This window comes from Columba livia, chromosome 1 (assembly GCF_036013475.1).
Source record: "Columba livia isolate bColLiv1 breed racing homer chromosome 1, bColLiv1.pat.W.v2, whole genome shotgun sequence".
Classification (NCBI taxonomy): domain Eukaryota; kingdom Metazoa; phylum Chordata; class Aves; order Columbiformes; family Columbidae; genus Columba; species Columba livia.
In genome coordinates, this window is record NC_088602.1 from 10,717,377 (window position 1) to 10,737,929 (window position 20,553).

At 38.3% G+C, this 20,553-nt stretch overlaps 1 protein-coding gene across 1 annotated transcript in view; it reads left to right on the top strand.

Moving 5' to 3' along the window:
• LOC102095234 (putative N-acetylated-alpha-linked acidic dipeptidase) overlaps window positions 1–16,052 on the top strand; it is a 31,002-nt gene extending 14,950 nt beyond the window's left edge. The window contains exons 8-19 of the mRNA XM_065036197.1: window positions 938–1,036; window positions 2,563–2,648; window positions 3,646–3,765; window positions 5,081–5,163; window positions 5,881–5,944; window positions 6,453–6,520; window positions 8,575–8,666; window positions 9,485–9,575; window positions 10,369–10,633; window positions 11,728–11,809; window positions 13,512–13,604; window positions 14,637–16,052. Of these exons, the coding sequence (XP_064892269.1) occupies window positions 938–1,036; window positions 2,563–2,648; window positions 3,646–3,765; window positions 5,081–5,163; window positions 5,881–5,944; window positions 6,453–6,520; window positions 8,575–8,666; window positions 9,485–9,575; window positions 10,369–10,633; window positions 11,728–11,809; window positions 13,512–13,604; window positions 14,637–14,826 (1,333 nt within the window). The 3' untranslated portion in view covers window positions 14,827–16,052. The remainder of the gene's footprint in view (window positions 1–937; window positions 1,037–2,562; window positions 2,649–3,645; window positions 3,766–5,080; window positions 5,164–5,880; window positions 5,945–6,452; window positions 6,521–8,574; window positions 8,667–9,484; window positions 9,576–10,368; window positions 10,634–11,727; window positions 11,810–13,511; window positions 13,605–14,636) is intronic.
• The last annotated feature ends 4,501 nt before the right edge of the window (window positions 16,053–20,553 follow it).

Genomic DNA, 20,553 nt, shown 5'->3' on the forward strand with positions numbered 1-20,553 from the left:
GGTAACACTTTATGGCCATCACTGTTCTGAGGATAACTGCTCATGAGGATAAAGTTATAGGCTAAAATAACTCTTTTTTCCACTGCCAACTAGTAGTGGTACAGCAGATTAATATGTATTAATATAGTGTAGCTAGATATTTCCCTTCAATAAATTGTAAGTAATTCTAGAACTTGATTTTAATGATCATTAATGAAATTTAGTCCTCTAAAAACACCGGGGCCTTGTTTTTAGTTTTGTCTTGAGAAGTCATAATTTCTAGTTGTTCCTTCTATCATATTTTTATATAAAAATATACCAAGGACTATAAATCCTTTAAAATAGGTGAATAATGAGGGGTGATTGTGATCCACTGAATTACTGCATTTCCAGTTGTGTTAACTGAGAAAAAACATCTCACCTTTGACAGTGGAACAAGAAAAGGTGACCTGGATTAATCATGTTTCTCCAGCTTTAGACACTTTTGAAACACATCAGCTCTGTCTATGCTACCAGATAAAACAGTATCTAGGGACAGACACTGGAAGACAACTGCCTGTGCTGATAAACTGTTAGAATGGTCCAAGTTATTCTCCACTAATTCAAATGCAAATGTAGCTCAAGGCAGTAGAATGTTCCAGGAACCATTTACAAGAAGCAGCTTGTAAACAAAACCTTTGGAGGCCAACACTGTTTTCCAGGATAGCTTCAGGCCATTCCAAGCTGATCTCAATGCCCAGGACTATTCCTTTTTGTTAGTTTACTAGTATTAACGTAGATCAAAAGATAGATTATTCTTCTGTAGAAGTTTGTAGTATAAATTGTCTAAGTCTAAGACCATCACTGTGGTCTGTGTGTGTGATGGGACCTAACAGAGTGTGGTTCCTGGTTCCTCATTTGTGTTTGGTGCTATTGTAAGATGTCTGTAACTAATAATGATAACTTTTTTTTATTATAGTAATATGGGAGGATATGCACCACCACATAGTAGCTGGAAAGGAAATTTGAATGTGTCCTACAACATTGGTCCTGGTTTCACAACAAGTTATTCTACAAGGTCAGTTTTGTTTCATAAAGAAAGCATGCTTGGGATCAGAGAAAAGCAGATGGAGCAATAGAATTTGACCAAAGGTAGAGTAGTTGGGGTTATCTGCAGCATTTCTTTGATTGTGACCATTTACTGGGCTGAAATGCGTCCAGTGCAAAGCTTCGCTAGATTTACATCTTGATTGGATGGATATGACTGAATTGCTTTAGTTTCCAGCTAGTCTTGAACCAGTTTAATTTGAAAAGCATCTAGCCTTTGACAGACTATTTGATGAGGCTGATTATTTTTGAGAATTGAATTTGTGTGTTGTCTTTTTTACCTGATGCTGGTTTTTATTCTTTCAGATTGGTTTTAAACAGATTTAGTAATTACAATATAGGACCAAAGTCCAGGTCTTTCAGTATTGATGGAGCTATTGTACTGACTTCATGTGAACCGTTTGACCTTTTCCTTATGTCTTAGTCATACCACATGAAAAATACTTTCTGAAAAATACACAAGCAACCCTTGAGGATGAGTTGCTGCATCTCCATCTGTGTCGTAGATAAACAGGCAAAGTCTCTTGGTGCAACTCAGGTTGGCTGATTTTCTACTGCCTGAGGTGCCACATTAGTACTGACTGTGCTGGAGTCAGTTCTGATTTGCACCAACTTCTAGATGTTTAGAACTATTTACCTTTTTAATGCTTGTTATGGTTCAGCCCCAGCTGACAATCAAGCACCACACAGCTGCTTCCTCACTGCCGCCCCTCCAGTGGGACAGGGGAGAGATTCCAAAAAAAACCTCATGGGTTGAGCTGAGAACAGTTTAATAGGACAGCAAAGGAAAATAGAATAACAATGACAATAACAATGAGATATACAAAACAAGTGATGCACGATGAAATTGCTCACCAACCACTGACAGATGCCCAGCCCGTCCCTGAGCAGCAATCCCCTCTGACCAACTTCCTCAAAGTTTATATGCTGATCGGGACTTCATATAGTTTGGGACATCCCTTTGGTCGGTTGGGATCAGTTGTCCTGGCTGTGTCCCCTCCCAGCTTCTTGTCACTCCCTAACTTCTCATTGTCAGGCCGGTATGAGAAGCTGAAAAGTCCTTGACTGCTTAGCAACAACTAAAATATCAGTGTTCTAAATCTAAAACACAGCACTGTACCAACTATTAGGTAGAAAGTGAACTCTATCCCAGCTGAAACCAGGACATTAGAGGGTTTTCATTTTTTTTTTCACTATGCCAAATTTAAAAACTAGCTGCTAGCAGAAAATCTTTGAATTTGGAGTTCTAAGCCTGTTATCTGTATAAACCTGACATCAATAACAGTACAATACTCTCAAGGGCTAAATGCTGTTCTTAGTTGCACAAGTATAAATCCAGAAAAAAAATGGACTGAAATCTTTTCAGATTTACTTTGGTTTAATGAAGGTCAAAATGCTTTCCTTACAATTTATATTACTGACTTCTGAAAGGTGTCAAGATGTTTTGTTATCTAATCTGGTGGATTTTCTCTTTGGATTTTCTTCCCAATACACTAGAAAGGTAAAAATGCACATTAACAGCCACAACGAAATCACAAGGATTTACAATGTGATTGGTACCATTAGAGGCACAGTGGAACCAGGTAAGGTTATTTGTCTTCAGTGTAATGTGAGCATGCAGTGACCTCCACATGCACTTCATAGTTAAAAGGGGGAAATTAAGAGTATAGTTTTCTCTAAAATATTGCACTACTTGATCATTGGTGTTGAAATATTTATTGTACCAGCTTTCATATGGTTCAGGGTATGTCAGCACTTTCACCGTAAATGCTGATTTTTGAGGGGGAGTCATAACAAAGGCAGAAATATTTGTCTTCAGGCAAGTAACTTAGCAATTGAAAGAGTATTCTTAAGTGGATATTCTTCCCTGCTAACATGGGAATGGATTTTTCATTCTATCTGAAGACATCATGTCCACCACTATTGACTTTTTGTCTGTCTTACAGTCTCTTGTAACCAATGCGATCTTACAGTCTAAAAAACCAGATATGTAGACATCTCTAGGGTGATGATAACATCATTTAGCTTGTAAGTGCAGCACTTCCCCGTTGCTTGAAGTATAACTGTTAACCATATTATAGTAGCACAGAGATCTAGTCTGGCTTTGATCTTATTGATCACATATCTGTCATGATTTGGACAACCCTTTTGATGATTGACTATATATATATTCAGAGAAATACTGCACACTTTAATGTTGTGAGTTGGTGTGCTGTACAAATATAATTAGTGGATCAGCTTTACCATGAAACATACTGTTGTAAAATATGAAAAGGTGCTTCTATCTTCAGAGGAATGCTGCAGTATTTCTAATAATAGAAATAACATTTGGGAATTTAAGAGATTTTAATTCTTATAGGATCAAGTTGTTGTGTTTGGCAAATTCTTTATCCCTGTCTGAAAATACAGGAAAATATCTCTGGAGATTTAAAATGTCTTTCACATTTCTATCATGTATATTATAAACTATTAAGTTTGTTGCCTGACATCTGTGTGGAAAATGATAAATTACTTCCAATTAACATCCATATGTCAGGAAAAAAGTCTTTCTAAGTAAACTTCCATAATTCATTTATCCAGACAGATATGTCATCCTGGGAGGCCACCGTGACTCATGGGTGTTTGGTGGCATTGATCCTCAGAGTGGGGCAGCAGTGGTTCACGAGATTGTGAGAAGCTTTGGAACACTGAAAAAGAAAGGTAGTGTGATGAAAGAAGAAAGCACATCAAAATCACTGCTCTCAACAGTTCCTCTTGAGTTCTTTTGGATTTAAGCATAAGCTTAATATTAAATATGTGTATCTCACTGATCTCTGGAATAAGCACTACTCTGCAGCACTTAATTTATTCCAGTTACAAGCTTGGTCTATGTGAAGTAATTTTGCTCAAGACAAAGGACACCTAAAGGAAAACAAAACACAAAATGAGGGATACTGAAATAAATATGATGTCTAGACACAATTGCTTACTGTGTATTTGAGGCTAGTCAAATTGGATGTTTCAATGGTCCTATAAAATTGATATGGGGCAACATCGAGAACCTTCTCAGCACTTGACTGTAGTTTGGAGACAGACCCAAGAATAAGTAGAGCATGTCTGTGTAATGCAAAGAATGATCTGTGCAAACATAGTAGGAGGTAATGGTTAAAAATACCTCATGCCTAGTTACATTAGAATAGGAGCAAATGTCAACTGCACCAAGTTTCAGCTGCTGTCAGAACAAATGCTGTCACCCTGCGTGACATCCTGTGGATAGAACCTCTGACATAACTCAAATACTGTGCTAGAGGAGCTTGCTTTGCCTGCCCATCGTACTGAAAAACTCATGACATTTAGTTTTCTTTCCATTCCCTCCCAGCTATTGGATAAGAGGAAACTGTCTTTGGAATACAAGCTGAAAAAAAAAAAAAAAAAAAAGGAAAAAGGTAAAAAAAACAGGGAGTAAAAGATGTAAAAGATGAACAGGTTCCAGTAGACTCAAAGGAAACTTTCAGCAAAGATACAGAGGCAAGGTAGCAGAGCCTGTTCCATTTGACCTGGGTTTAGCTCAGATGCAGAACTTCAAGCAAAAGATCTTCATTTTGAAGGTGATCTGACAGAGTGATAGAGAATTCCTTAGAGTTTGAAATTCGGCATTTGAGAGACAGGTCAAAGAAATTCAGTAACAGATATGAAAACATGGCCAAGACTTTGCTGTCGAAGTAGAAACTGGTATGCAATGTGTACTAAATTGAACAGTGCAAAAAGAGTAGAAAAGCATTTTTTGAAGAATTTGTGTGCAAGCACATTATTCGATATTAGAACAGAGATTGATACAAAATTGGCAAACCATCATTAGATTAGCTTGATGAAGAAGTTGATGTTAAAGTTCCTTAAATGCAACTCTTTCTCTACAGATCAAGGGTAGAAGACGAGCCCCCCAAAAAGCTACATTTGTTTTCACATTAGTTACCATGTAACTAACATGTAACTAACTTTATTTCTGTAATACAGTTTTCATGGTCTTTTATTGCAGGATGGAGGCCAAGGAGAACAGTGATATTTGCAAGCTGGGATGCAGAAGAATTTGGCTTGTTAGGATCGACAGAGTGGGCTGAGGTAAACCAAGGGTGTTCAAAGAGAAATTTTCACCGTGCCAGATCTTTGAGAAATCTCACAGAATCACAGAATGTTAGGGATTGCAAGGGACCTCAAAAGATCATCCAGTCCAGTCCCCCTGCCGGAGCAGGAACACCCAGATGAGGTTACACAAGAATGTGTCCAGGCGGGTTTTGAATGTCTTCAGAGTAGGAGACTCCACAACCCCCCTGGGCAGCCTGTTCCAGTGTTCTGGCACCCTCACTGAGAAGGAGTTTCTTCTCAAATTTAAGTGGAACCTTTTGTGTTCCAGTTTGAACCCATTACCCCTTGTCCTATCACTGGTTGTCACCGAGAAGAGCCTGGCTCCATCCTCCTGACACTCACCCTTTATATATCTGTAAATATTAATGAGGTCACTCCTCAGTCTCCTCTTCTCCAAGCTAAAGAGCCCCAGCTCCCTCAACCATTCCTCATAAGGGAGATTCTTCACTCCCTTCATCATCTTTGTTGCCCTAGTCTGTACCAGAAAGCAACATTTCTTCCCTCTCTCTTCTTTACACACACACACACGCACACACACACACTCTTAAATTTCCTTTTGAACTACCAAGAAGATATGGCTCCTTGCAGTATATGATGTCTTTCCATGAAACAACTGCTACTTCTCTGGATGGGAAAATAGTTCTGAGGAAAAAAAAGTTGATCAGCATTTTCTTCCTCTTTTCCTTCTCATAGGAAAATGCCAAAGTATTGCAAGCACGAGGAGTGGCTTATATCAATGCAGATTCCTCCATCGAAGGTACATAGTTTTGACTTATGTTTTACAGGAATGTGATGGTATATACAGATGACCGGGAGGCAACTTGGCTTGGAGATCCATGAAAGCTTCAATGTGATAATGTTATTGCATTAATTCAGGAATTGATATGGGGAGAAACCGTGACCCAGAATAATGAAGTATAATTCAGATATACCTGTCCCTTAGGGAAGAAGTCCATTACAATAGCTACAGTATTTGGGAAGCCATGGTAAGGGACAAGAAGTGTTGTGTCCCTGTCAGCAGTCCTATGACAACTCTTTAGATTCAGCTCCTCCTCTTATAATGTGTGTAACAAACATAGGGGCATCCTAACAAATATAAATGCTCTGACAAGGTCACAGGAGGAGAACCTTTCTACAGGTACAATCAGTGAGTTCCTTGTGGAGAGTGTAGCTCTCTAATCACTTTCTTATTGACAAATAATGGCACAAGGTTTCAGCTGAGTAGAACTTGCTTCTTTGGATAAATAGTTTTCCCTGTTTTTCAGGAAACTACACACTACGTGTGGATTGCACACCACTGATGTACAGACTGGTGTACAGTCTGACTAAAGAGGTAATACTGCTTGAAATTTTTAGCCAGTGTGTCCAGTGCTCACTTACTGAATGAGGCTCTGTGTATAAAATATGGTATCAGATGATTCCTTGTTTTCTACCTGCAGTACCTCTTCTAAGACAATAGCTAAGTAACTGGGGCTTTTTTTTTTTTTTCCCAGGAGTGGCAAAGAGATTTCAAACTTAAACCTTTAAATTATTAGCTATTCAAGATTAGGGGATTTTTCCATTCCTCCTGTGAAATTATTCCTCCTAAGAACAAAATAATTTTAAAAAGTCATGAACCAGAGAACAGAAACAAGCACAAACTTGGCTGCCCAGTTCAACTACTAGGGTGCTCACAGTAGTGGGAGACTAGGACTGCCTTTAGGCAGGGGAGAAAATTGGGCTTCCTACAGTGTTGTTTTCAGCATACTGTGAAAATGGTCAATGTGCTCAGCTTCAGTGTAGCCTGTTAGAGATTCACTGGCTCTCACCGTGATGCTCTAACACATATTTGTGTGGCACACAAAATTAAAAGATGGGGGCCCTTTCTCAGGAAATAGCCTCACCATCTTGAATGCAAGAATTTGCTTGCTTTGAGAGTGGGTCTTAGAGACTGGCACTAAGGGGCTTTTATTAGTGTGGGTTTTTTTTTTGTTTGGTTGGGGTTTTTTTGTTTTGTTTTTTTTTCGTTGTTTTATTTGGTTGTTTTTTCCCTGTTCATTTGTATTAAAACATGAACATTTAATTAGTCTTCTGTGTGTGTTGTTTATATACATATATATATAATGTACATTCAGCTACTGTATGTATTCTATGAATCTACTATATCTGTCTTCATCTGCTGTATATATTCAGTCATCTGTCTTTTCCAGGGTCAATAATTTGTTATCTCTTAGAAGCTGGCCTTAGACCGGTACAAAAGGAAAGGAAGTGTAGTCATTCAGTATAATAATTTTCTGGCAATTGAAAGACAACAAATAAAATTTAACTCTGTTAAAATTAGGTGCCCAGATAAAGATATTTCTGTCCTGAACTACAGAAGAGCTGATCACCTGCAGTTCTCATGGTAACCTGTGCTACATGCAGGTGTTCAGAACAGTCAGAAAATCAGATCAGCAGAGTCTCAGTTTGGGCACCAAGATCCATCGTTAAAATATTGACCTAAATACCAGTAAGCGTGGTTGTGTAACCCTTCCTCAAGCTGGAAAGCAGCAACAAAGGCTGAAGAATGTGGGTAACCACAGCTTGTTGGTAGGCAATGCCTGCAGAGAATGCTGATCAGGAAGCAGGTCCTGTGGGATCCCATCCAAAGTTAATGTGTGGCAAATAGTGTTAACGCTGTTCTGTGAACAGTTGCCTTCCTGACCAAAAATCCCAAATATATTAGTTTTATTTTTATTCTTATTGTGGAATAATTCTTAGATTCTAGGCATATATATTAATAATAGAATCTATATTAATAATAATTCATAGATTAAAGATAATAAAACCTCAGCAGCCCATCAATAAAAAGGAAAGATGAAAAACTACCCACAGTGTTTAGCCTTCTCAGTAATCAGAAAGGTAGTCTGAAAAGTGTGATAAAAATACACTTTATGATGGTCATGATTTGTGTACCTATGTAGCAGTTATGATTTTGTAAACACCAAGTACTGTACCCTTTGCCCTTCTATGGTTACTGCTGCATCCATGAAAATATTTTTTGTGAACTAAAACAAGGTAGAAACAGTTTTGAATTCAACCAAGACAAAACTGAGAGATTTTTGTGTTGAATATTTAAATTAAATGGCTGAAAATCTCATAAATAAGTGTCAGAATGTAAATATTGACTTGAAATGTTTTGCTTTCCTTGTGTTTTCTACCCATTTGTAGCAAATGAACTATTCCTCTGGAAAATACTATGTATTTGAGCTGTTAAAATGGAAACGCAGAAAGGTTGAGGGACTTAAGACTGTGACTTATTCATTGCCCTAAGCCATAGACTTTACATGATGCCAGGTTACAGATTTGTTGCTTGGTAACATTTAAAATTGTTCCCTTTGTCTTTTTTTTATAATATACTTTTTTTAGATACCAAGTCCTGATGAGGGGTTTGAAGGAAAATCTCTTTATGAGAGCTGGTATAAAAAAAATCCATCAAGAGAATATAAAGAGGTCCCCAGGTCAGTGACAAAAGAACATAAAAGAAATTCCAAGAATTATTATAACTTGTAGAGTGGGGGTTTTAAAGAAATATCCACTTGAAAAACTAAGCGTGTAAAAGAAATGGTGTGATTCTCAGCTGGTATAAATTTCAGAGCTTTATTGATTGCAACTGATACATTATTGTACAACAGTTTCATGAACTTGCCTTTGTAACATGGACAGAAGGCTGTATATATGAAAAGTAAAATGTTTGTGTAGTTTCTAGAGATTTAGACAAATAAGAGTAGCATGTATAAGCCAGCGGCAGGCACACCAGGTGCTGACACAGCAGCTTTCCCTTGCAGTTGCTTCCAGTGTTCTGGAAGGCCCCTGGGTTTGGGTGGCTGGGGAGGACATCAGGCAGGTTTTTACAACATTGTCCTTCAAAGTTACCAGGGTTTCTCTATAGAATCTCAAAGATTTACTGTATCCCGTCAAGCCATGCTGGCACTGTTCTGTTTTCTCTGAGGTGTGATGATAGTTGAATTTCAGCATGAGGAAGGTCATTTGGTCTTCTCAATGATAAAAGACAGTGAGTTAAATTCTCCTGTTGAGATTTTGATTTCTCTGCCCCTGAGAATGATGACTCTGCTCCTCTGAGAATGCAGCTGATGAGGTGCGTGTAATGTCAGAGTCACAGGCAATTCATGCTATATTGACAGAAAGAACATACTAGGGCAAGACTGTGTAATGACTGTGGCTGTGACTGCAGAATAATTACCACAATACTTGTAAGCAAAATAAATTCTAGTTTAAGTGTTTTCACTCAAGGCATTTTCCTCTTTCTTATTAAAAGAATAAATAAACTGGGTTCTGGCAATGACTTTGAAGTCTTTTTTCAACGTCTTGGCATCGCTTCAGGCAGAGCACGTTACAGTAAAAATTGGGTAAGTCTGTGTCTGTTATTTTGTCTCCTCTGTAACTTCCTGAATAATATCACCTGTAATTGAACCATTTAGACTGCCGGTTTTTGGGAATAGTTCAGTTTAATGTCTCAAGGTGGAGTCCCAGTTCATTACTAGATCTCTATGTGGCACTACAACACAAATATTTACTAAATAGGAATGGTCAGTTTGGTGCCAGTCAGACAAAAAGACCATTGCTCAGTGCAAGTGGATGTGCTCAAAATTACCTGTGGTTGATGAAGGCTTATGAGTGGCTTATGATGACTTTTGAATGATTTATAATAGCTAATGAAGTTTTGAATTCGAAATGGTTCATGTTTTATGGAAAATACGTTTTTGACTCTGGAGTGTACAGTGAGATGAAACTAACTGAGGAATGTCCAAGGTGGACAATGTGGTCTTTTCCTCTGAAGTCATATCCAAAGATAGAAACAGAAATGACTGCTGAGATCCAAGCAAAGAGAGGAAGGGCAATCTCACCTTTATGTAGCCAACTCAAAGTTGGGTGTCTGTTCTTAACTATTTTCTTTAGGCTCTCTACATTGACAGTGAGGAGAGGCATCTTTAAATGACCGTTCATCTCATCATAGGTTGGTGTCTAAGAGAGCCACTACTGAGCAGTTCTCCTCATTTGGCTCTCTGTAGTGGCTACTTAGGATTACTGTGACCTGAACACTTAACTTTACAGTGTCTTGAATCCCACAGCAAAGGTTCTCAAGCAAAGCTGAAGTGTCTGCAGCTCAATAACGATTTTGTTTGGGTTGGTTTGTTTCAGAATGTAGAAAAATATAGCAGCTATCCTGTTTACCACAGTGTCTATGAAACCTATGAAATTGTGGAGAGGTTTTACGATCCCACTTTCAAGAATCACCTGACAGTAGCTCAGGTACGGGGAGGGCTGGTGTTTGAATTGGCCAACTCCGTTGTGCTTCCTTTCGACTGTAGAGATTATGCATCAGCTGTGAGCAACTATGCTCACATCATCTATAATCTGTCAAGGAATCATGAAAAGGAACTGGCAACATACAATGTGTCCTTTGGTATGTACAATCTTTCATCACACTTCTCTGTTAATGGTAATAATGGCCTTATCTTAACGTATATCTTAGTCATGACCTGGTATTTACCTTGTGCTGTGCTGTATGAACAGTAAATAAAACAGCCACACCCTCCAATAATTTGAAATTTGAATATTCTGTCACTAGTATGCCTGTGTAGAGAATACGCCACTGCCAAGTAGAGCTAATACTTCCAGTTGTGTTCTTTGACCTGTGCATGGGTCACCAATGTTGGCCAGGAGATACGTTTGTCTTGGTCCCTAAAAAAAATCACGCTGCTTTGCAGCGTATGGTGTTGGATAATTCTCTGTCCAACACTGATCATAGGACCAGAAGACAATTCAGATTAGAAGCAACCTCAGGAGGTCTCTAGGTCAATGTGCCCAAGGCAGGGGGAGCTCTGAGGTCAGACCAGGTTGCTTAGGGTTTTTTCCTATCTAGTCTTGGAAACCTTCAAGGACAGAAAATACAGAACCTCTCTGGACCGCAGTGCTTGACTGTCCTCAGAGTGAAAAGCTTTTCCTTATATCCAGTCAGAACTTGTTTCAGTTGATAGGCACAGGATGGCAAGTGCAGGCACCATAAGAAGTTTGCCGTGGGCCTTGGTTAGGCAAGAATGGCTCATCCCTATGCCACAACAGGCATCTTGTGAAATTTTATTTTGTGTTCTAGGGATTCACAATATGCCTCCTGCCTGAGGAGCCTTTATTTTATTGGCGACATTATACACTTCTCAGTTTAAGACTTGGCAGCTAATGACCAATATCAAAATCCCAGACCTACCTGAACAGTCTGATTCTGGCAATGTGTGCTCTAGTTCTTCGTATATCTACACGCTCTTCAAGTGAAAAATAATAATATTCACAAAAATACTGATTTCTGTTGTCTCCAAGGAAAGTTTTCACAAAGAATTACATCATTTTTAATGTAGAAGTATGAGGTCATCTGATTTTCATTCAGTCAGAATTGACACATCATGATCACAGTGAAAGATAAAGCTTTAATTTGAAGAATTTCATTTGTTAAATGATTCCTTTAGAATTTGAAGTTAAATGCTTCCTTCCTGCTCCCTCCAGATGCTCTCTTCTCAGCTGTGAAGAATTTTACAGAACTTGCTGCTAGTTTTCATGAGAGACTGCAACAAATTGATATCAATAAGTAAGTTTAATTCTTTTGTTTTTTCCAGTCAAATACTCCCTGTAGACCTCTGTGCCCAAAGGGCATAATTTTCATTTGCATTTAGTCCCCTAAATAACCTTGGTGACAAATTACTGTCAGTCATTTGTTTCATTTTAAGTCCTTATGGACTCTTGTCTTTAAGGATCTGGTTACTCTAGGAAACAAAAGTGTAGAAATTTTGAATTAGTGGACATAAGAGACACCGCAGAGCCATGTTAGCTTCAAAAAGTGTCCAGACTAATTATTGTCAACTCTTGACAGATTTTAGTTGACAAGCAGTGCTAGGATGATACATGGATGTGACTAGAATGCTGGTTAGCATAAGCAGAGCCAGCCCAGTTGTGTAACTCTCTCTGAGTAGAGACATGTCTTATGATTTTGTCACTGGATTATCATTAAAGAACAAATGTTGATTTGTGGTCTTTGTCTGCCAGTACTCTAGTTGTCATGATACTGGGATCACTTAATGGAAAAAAAAACGAACCAAACCAAATCGAACTATGCCATGATTGTAGTCATGGCAAACTTTTTGATGAGCTTTCAAAAAATTCCGTGCACCACCTATGCCAAAAGGCCTAGTTTGCACTTGACTTAATTCTTAATTTATTCTTTGTAGGCTGTGCCCAGAATGACAAACGAAACTTCCTTTTGTATATACATATGTGTATGTTACATTTCTTGGGACAAATCTAGTTCAGCCATATGCTTACCCTTATGGAAGCCTAAGTGAGAATAAAAGCCATCTTTTTAATGGCAGTGAGTCTCAAGATAAAGGAGTTAACAATAATTTCTTATGTAAAATATGACATTTATGACATATGACATGTATGTGACATTTTCAAAATGGTTTCATTGATGGATGGTGTAAATCTAATCTTTAATTCAACCAACCAGTTTCGGTTTCCATTTACACCAATGTAAACTTGAAGCAATTTTATTGACAGTAGTAGGTACTACAGGCTTACTGTGATATAAATTTTACCACTCTTTATTGGTGAATGCCTTTGAAGCTCTACCATGGTTTCTTTGGATGTAAACTACCAAACCAACATATATTGAGTAAAATCTTCTTCACAGTTCTTTTATTTGTTAAACATCAGTAGTAGGCTCAGAGCTTTTCAAAGCACGAAGGCACAGATGGTCTCTGCTCTAGGAAATTTACAATCTGCCATCAGAAATGCACAATTCTTGGATGACTCAGAAGATGATTCTAACATCACAAGGTTCCTGTTTCTCAGATGTTCTGGTTTTACATACAAATAAATGTGATTTTATTGAAGTAATCTGTGGCTGGCTGGCTTTGTAGAAAATAGGGTCTTTAGAAAACTGTTGTACAAGAGAATGGTCTGAATCCTACTGAAAAGGAGATAAAGGAATAAGATGCAACATGAGAGAACATACCTGGAAGTCTCTGTCTTTGTCACTATTCCTTGGCCTTTAAAAGCTGCTTTAAGAGACTTTCAAGTTATGAACCAAACTATCTCATGGTACATATCGGCATAATCCTGTTGCGCAAGTTAGCTGATATGACCTGTCTTTTGTGGGCTACACTTTAAATTCAACATCTTTGATCTACTGTTCTTCATAAATCCAGAGCTGTGTACATTGGGGCGTAGAATGAGAGTGGGCCAAATGCTTTGTAGCTAACATATTCTTGGGTTTTGTTTTGTTTTGTTTTTAGCCTCCTTGCTGTTAGATCACTAAATGATCAGCTCATGTTTCTAGAAAGGGCTTTCATTGATCCTCTTGGATTACCTGGCAGGCCATTCTATAGGTAAGAAAGGCTTACTTTTCACTCTCTGCCTATAGTACCTTATGAGAATCCTTTTAGGATTTACAGGTCTCTAAATGGAATTGCAATGATTTTATTCAATGTGGTAAAAGCAAATTAAACAGGAAAAATAAGCTTGAAAAGGCAAAACAAAATTAGAGATAAATTCAGTGGGATACACTATAGAGAATGAGGACGAGTCTTGTTGAAAGCCTATTCACATCAGTCCGCCCATTTCCATTGACTTCCGTGGGCTTTGAAACAGATTGAAAAGTTTGACTCTCGACTCAGTTCAAGTGATTTCAGTCATAAAGGATCTTTAGGATGCTATTACTATTTGAAAGTGAAATAGGGTATAATTGAAGTATCTACAGTTTGATCAATTATAGAAAAATAGTCATGCCAGCAAATACAGTCTAGGGAGTAGCGCTTCAACAACAGTGAATTCAGTAATTCTCTCATCCAGTTCAAGAAGTAAATCCTGTCTGAGAGGCAGAATAGCCAAGTCTAGCTTTTTGGTCCTTCTGCCAGTCTGCATAATTCAGAACAGTAATCTTTTTGCTGAAAAGTTCCAATAAAAAGTAACTGCAGAAAGAGAACTTAAGTTCTACAATCCTTGTACCTCTCATGAATTATTAAAATTCTGTTGATAACAGTCTTTGTTAAAGCATCAAATTTCCTACCTCAAACCATGCCTGTATCTGTTGGAGATTGTATATATCTGTGAGAAAAACATCTGGCTTTTTTTTTAATCTTTCCACTTAATCTAAAATGAGGGAAATGAAAATACTTCAGTCAACTTCATCTGAAGTCTTCTTAAGTATGAAGTTCTAGAATTTCCATGGAATAACGTAGCTTATTTTTTTGCTTCATAGATGATAGGTATTGTTACTGCAATAATCCTATTTATTTACATCTTCAGTGTCAAGAATTTAACAGATGACAAAGAAAGAGTTTAGTTTTATTCAGAAAATAGTATGTTTTATTTTCCTCATGCAGAATATTGTTATTTTTTTCCCCTCAACTTCCCTACAGGCATGTTATCTTTGCTCCAAGCAGCCATAACAAGTATGCAGGAGAATCATTCCCAGGGATCTACGATGCCATGTTCGACATTAAAAACAAAGCTGATCAACATGAAGCCTGGGAAGAAGTTAAGAGGCAGATTTCCATTGCAGCCTTCACTGTACAGGCAGCAGCAGAAACACTGAAAGAAGTAGCATGAATATCAACAACATAATCATCAATGAAGACTACATATGACAGTTTGCAGAAGCCTTTAAAAATGGAGCTTTTAGAAACACTGGATGGATTATGACAAAGAGCATAACATCAAAGCAGCTTGTTCTTTGCAAATAGTATACCCAAGTGGAATGCATTTAGCAATGCTAACAAGGCAGTGAACAACATTCAGAGAGCTCAGGCTTTAGATAACTTCTGAATTGAGAGTGAAAAATTTTCATGTATTCTCTCAGCTTCATCTTTTAAGAAACGCTAACCACTGTATTTATTTTCAGAGCTTTGAATTTTGCCGGTTTAATTATCATAGCAGTCTTCAATAATGCATCAGGAAACCAGAAGTTGTTTCACATTCCTATCAGTTCCTAATATTGTTGCTGACTTTTTATTATTTGTCTTGGAATCGCATAATTAAACTGCAAGAGAGCCCTTTCAGCTCTTGTTTTAAACAAAGATTCATGTATCAAGATGAGAAAATTGTCACATACCATGTGAGGGATGTATAATGATCATTAAAAGTTTTGGGCAGCCGGCCCAGAGTACACATCCATGACATTTTCTGCTTCACATGCTGAGTCTTGCAGTTTTTTGCAAATAAAATTAAGCAGGAAGCTCTGTAGTCACCCAGGTAAAAGCAAAGCAATACAACTTTCATCCAAAATCTACCCCTGCCACGCCTTGACTTTATCAAGGTATTTTTAATATGAAAACAACTAGAATCAAAGAAAATTCATCATGTCCTCAGTTTGAAAGGATACAAAGTTATTACCATCTTTGTAGCATCTGATTTTGGTGTTCAGCTTAATCTTATGACAGACTGCTCAAAAGACTACAGTGGGACAACTGAGATCAGACACAGAAGACTCAGAAGATCAGATCACTTGTGATACTCTGCCACTAGAAGATTAATAACATCTTGCACAGCAAATATTTTGTGTAATTTGATCTGCCATTTCTGCTGAGGCCTCCACCATGTCTTAGAAGACTGTCCCAGGATCTGATAGATTTCAGTGTCATGGTAGATATTTTTCTTTTTGTAAGACCTCTTTATTCATAAATATTTCCACTCTTCACATTAAAGCCCTTTAGGAAGGTTACTGTACTTAAGTCATTATTTTACTTAACTGCAGCCTTCAGTTCTTCAAAGATTGTTCCAGGTAGAAGTGACCGGTGTCATTACTGGAGAGCAAAAGGCAGAGGCTGTGTAGCTAATTACTGAAGTTACATGATTTGTAGTCAGCTGTCCAAGCCATATGTCAAAATATATGCGTGAGTGCATACGCAACTGTCCATTTCCTATATGTGTCACTAGGGTTATGAATTCTAAACAAAAAGCAAAAAAATAAAGAATAGTTATGTATGCAGTGAGAAATGTCGTTTCACATGACTCATCTACTAGGAGGATACAAAGAAGCAAGGGTCACATTTGGCATTTGTAAACAAAATCGCACCAACTGACATGTGCTTGAGAATGAGGACATCTAGTTCCTACCAGACAAGTGGGGAACAATGCTTAAATAAATAAGTAATACTCAATAAAAGTACTGTCTGTTAATATATTCGTGTGAACTTTGTAGCTGCATTGAGAAACATTTCCAGTCCATTGATTCTTAGAGCTCAAAAATCTGAAACAGCCATATGAGCAAGGAGGCGAATACTATGAAGCAGTCTACTAAGGTGAGGCAGACAATGAGAACCCGGATAAAGGAATAACTACTTTTAAAGCATCTGTGTTTCTGTTAGAACTGTCAGGGTATCTCAGGGGCATAGCTATTAGGCAACAAGCCCTGAATGTGAAATCCTTTCCTATACAATAAGTCAAGATAAGGTTTGTGTGCTAATTCCCCCTCAGCAATGCAGATCTTCAAGCGACATTAAAAAAAGTCTTTTTTTTCCCTAGACTTCTACAGTGAGTGGAAATTCGCTCTTAGCACTGCCAAGTGCTGTTGACCAGATTAGCTGTTTTGGCTTTCAAGCTTTGATATTATTCTGTAGTAATTGGCCATATATATGTAATAGAAATAGAATATAAAATGAAAGATACTCGAGGCAATTCCTCATGAACTCCATCCACACCAAGCAGCTAGTCCCAGGAAACAACACCTGGTCCTGAACAGCCGATTCTGAAGAGAGAAAAAAGGCAGAAGGGCCCAGAGGCTTCTGTAGAACAGCAGAGGGCCAAACTAAACACTCTGAATAAAACTCCCCCGACTCTGACAAAAAGAGTGAAAAAGAACTCAAGAGAGAGACCAGAAGATCCCAACTCTCCTTAAATCTGAAGCATGACACTAATAGGATGAAATACTCTTATTGATCAGTCTGGATGCCAGTCAAGCTCTGCCCCATCCGTGCCCCTCTTCCTCGATGCCTCACACCTGTGGGCAGAGTGTTCAGAGTGTTCTTGGCTCTCAGGCCAGACCAATTAAAAACATTAACTCTGTTCTGGGGTGTTATCTCTTGTTCTCAAACCAAGTCTAAATAATGACCATGCTGGCTATGAAAAATAAGTGTTTCTAACTGCATGAAGAAAATTAACTCATTTTCAGCCACACCAACACAACTAATCATCCAGTTGTTTGTGTAACCACAGATGTTTTCAGCTAGAGATGGCCAGTAGCAGAGTTGTCTTAGGACTAGAAGAGAACTCAGGGGATAGCTAGTCCACATTCCTGCTCAAAACAGGGTGAGCTCCAGGGTCAGACCAGGTTATTCACAGTTTTATCCAGTCTGGTCTTGAAAACGTCTAAGAATGGAGACCACATAACCTCTTTGCGCAACATATTCTAGTTCTTCACTGCCCTCATGATGGAAAAGCCTTTCCTTATATCCAGATAGAACCTCTTGTTTTAGTTTTTGGCTGTTGTTTCCCATCCTCCTGTCACACACCACTGAAGAGGCTGGCTCTGTCTTCTTGAGAAAATTCTTGCATATACTGAAAGACATAATTTGGTTTGTGTTCAATGTGCAGTCCCGTGCTCTCTCTGCCTCACTGGGTATATTCCTCATGTAGAAGAAAGGGTCAAATTTTGCCAGCTGAACTTGTCAGCTGCCAGCAACGTACACTTTATTTTAGCTGGAATCTTATAATGGACTCCTGAAGTTCAAGATAGCAGAGATTCTAATTCAAAGCATCAAAATCTACTGCCCTTTTAATCTGGTAGTCAGACAGACTGCAGAGGCTGTGGGAGAGTTCTGGAGGACTCTGCAACTGTCAGGGTCAGAAGGAAACTACTGATTTGAAATTGCAGTTGAGCATTCCCCTGTTGCCATTTTTCCTGCAAGAGCTGCCTTTCCCACAAACTGGGGCCCTTGGAGCTCTCAAGCCATCAGTTCAACCTTTAGTCAAACAGTAGGACAAGCAGCACAACAGTAGCATCTTTCTTGCTGCTGATATTAACCATTGGGGCCCAGTTGCTGAGCAGCTACAACCTACAATTTACAAGCCCTGGCATTCATTCTGTGTATTATATCTTTTTCTGCAGTGTTTCTGGTTTTGCTAATTGGCTGCCTACCATAATTATGCATTCAATACACAAATACATGCTAGTTTTCCATTTGGCATGTGTATCCTTGTCATGTTTGGAGGTTTTCTTGTTTACCAAGGATGTTTTGTTTTGTTTTGTTTTGTTTTTAACTAAGGATAATGTATGTAGATATCTGCAAGTTCTGCGAGCTTCACCTGAATTTCACCCTTCTTTTCACTCTTTGCATAAGCAATTCTCATCACTCCTGAGCTCAATATGAGGCTTATGCAATAGCAGTTTCTTGCTCATTTTAAAAGTGGTATTAGTTTGAAGAAGTACTGTGCACTCGGGAGTTTGGTTTGGACCTTTTTTTGCAATTTTGTCACCCGGTCTGAAGAAAGAAATCCCTTTTCCTTTTAATCTTTCACATTGCTTGCATTGAATATTTTTTGCGATGACTTAGGACTGGTTTTATCTACCTGTCAGCCTCAAGTCTCAATCTTGAGTAAATTTAGACTAAGGCTGGAATTTTCAGCATTGAATAAATACCCAACTATTATCAGAGAAGCAGCCTCAACAGTATCTTACACTCATAATATCTTAGTTCTAGCAGGAAAAGCCTCATGTAAAATAATAGGATGGCCAATTATGTGGTTTTGGTTTGGTCAGGAAGTGCCTCAAAGAGAGATGAGTCTTACGGAATATAATATACTCCACCAGTAGCCAATCCGTGGAATGCAAGAACATGCCACAACCCATAACTAATAGTAGCAGGATTGTATTTTAAATGGTAGAAGCTGCTTGGTTCCTGCTATTGTTCAACTTCAGCACCGCCAATGCCCTTATCTCTTTAAAAAGGTGTAGGCATTGAAAGAAATACATTTCATACTTTCCCACCGTTGCTATTCTTACCTTCTTCCTCCACCGCTGTTTTCATCATGTATAGTTTAATTTAGACAGTAATCTCCAAAAGCCCTTGTCACTTTACTGCCTATTATGTGCCAGTCCTACACCGGTGGTGCTGTATAAATGCTAATAATACAACAATATGCTCATTCTTTATAAGTTCTGTAGGTGGAATTCCATCTGGTTTGTATATGTCAAGCAAGATGTTCATGTGAAAAGTCCTTGCTGTTCAGAATTTGTAATGGCTTATAAGCAGTTGGGAAATGACAGGAAAAAAATGACAAAACTGGACGTGCTTATCATTTGAACAAAGACATCCAGATGTATCATTAAGACAGTGGCTGTAACTGGTGCACAATACCCATGTTGTGTCATTCTTTTTTAATCTCTGAAATGCCTTAGTGAAGTAATTAGGATATTAACCAATCTTTTCAGCTGTTTCTGAGTATTTTCAGCTCAATCTAGTCTATTTAAGAAAATTTTGATACTTGGAGCACTGCCATTTCTTTAACAACATGAATCTCCTTTGGACTCTTTTGGGAGTGAGTGATAAGAACTCAGAGCATGTTCAGGCTCCCAGGAAAAGCTTTCCTGTCTTCAGCCAGATAACTGGTCTCAGATGGGCAGGTCCTCAGTCCCAGAAAGATCAGTCTTGGCTTCTGCATTGCTGTGCAGGATCTCACCAGCGGGGAGTGATGTGGAGGCATAGGGTAAATTTGTACAAAACATTATTATTCTGTTAGTCTATGAAAATATCTTGACTATTCCCTGGATTTGAAGTTGTGTACTTTACCATGAGATACTGATGGATTTGGCTGAATTAGACTAATAACTAATAACCTTGTAATCCAAAACATAAAAAGCTAGAGAATATAGGAAATAATTTTGCAAGTTTTCCCAGCTGCAAATTGAATGACGTCTAGAAGTCCCCGTTGGCTAATCTCAATTGTATTCTGAGCTGCCCTAACTATTCATCGCTTGCCAAGGATTAATGTAACCATGAATTACAAAGGGGAGCAATTCAGTGCTTCCTTGGTAAGGAGAAAATAAGTTTCCCTGTCCTCCATTTCATCTCTTGGCTACTTCTACTAGAACAAATGCTGATTGTGATTAAGCCTAAAACAGGAACTTTCAAAACCAGAAAATTGTGATAATTAATAGAAAATAGCCTTTAAAATAGTATTTATGCATTGCTTAGTGGACAGTCTAGATGCATATTTGTCACAGAGATACATCCAGCTGCACAAAGGTTGTCTTGTGGGGTGAGACTAAGAAATGCAAGTGTTTTCTTGCACTCAGAAAGTCATATTGTGGTCATCCAGGGATTAAGGCTGGTTGGGCAG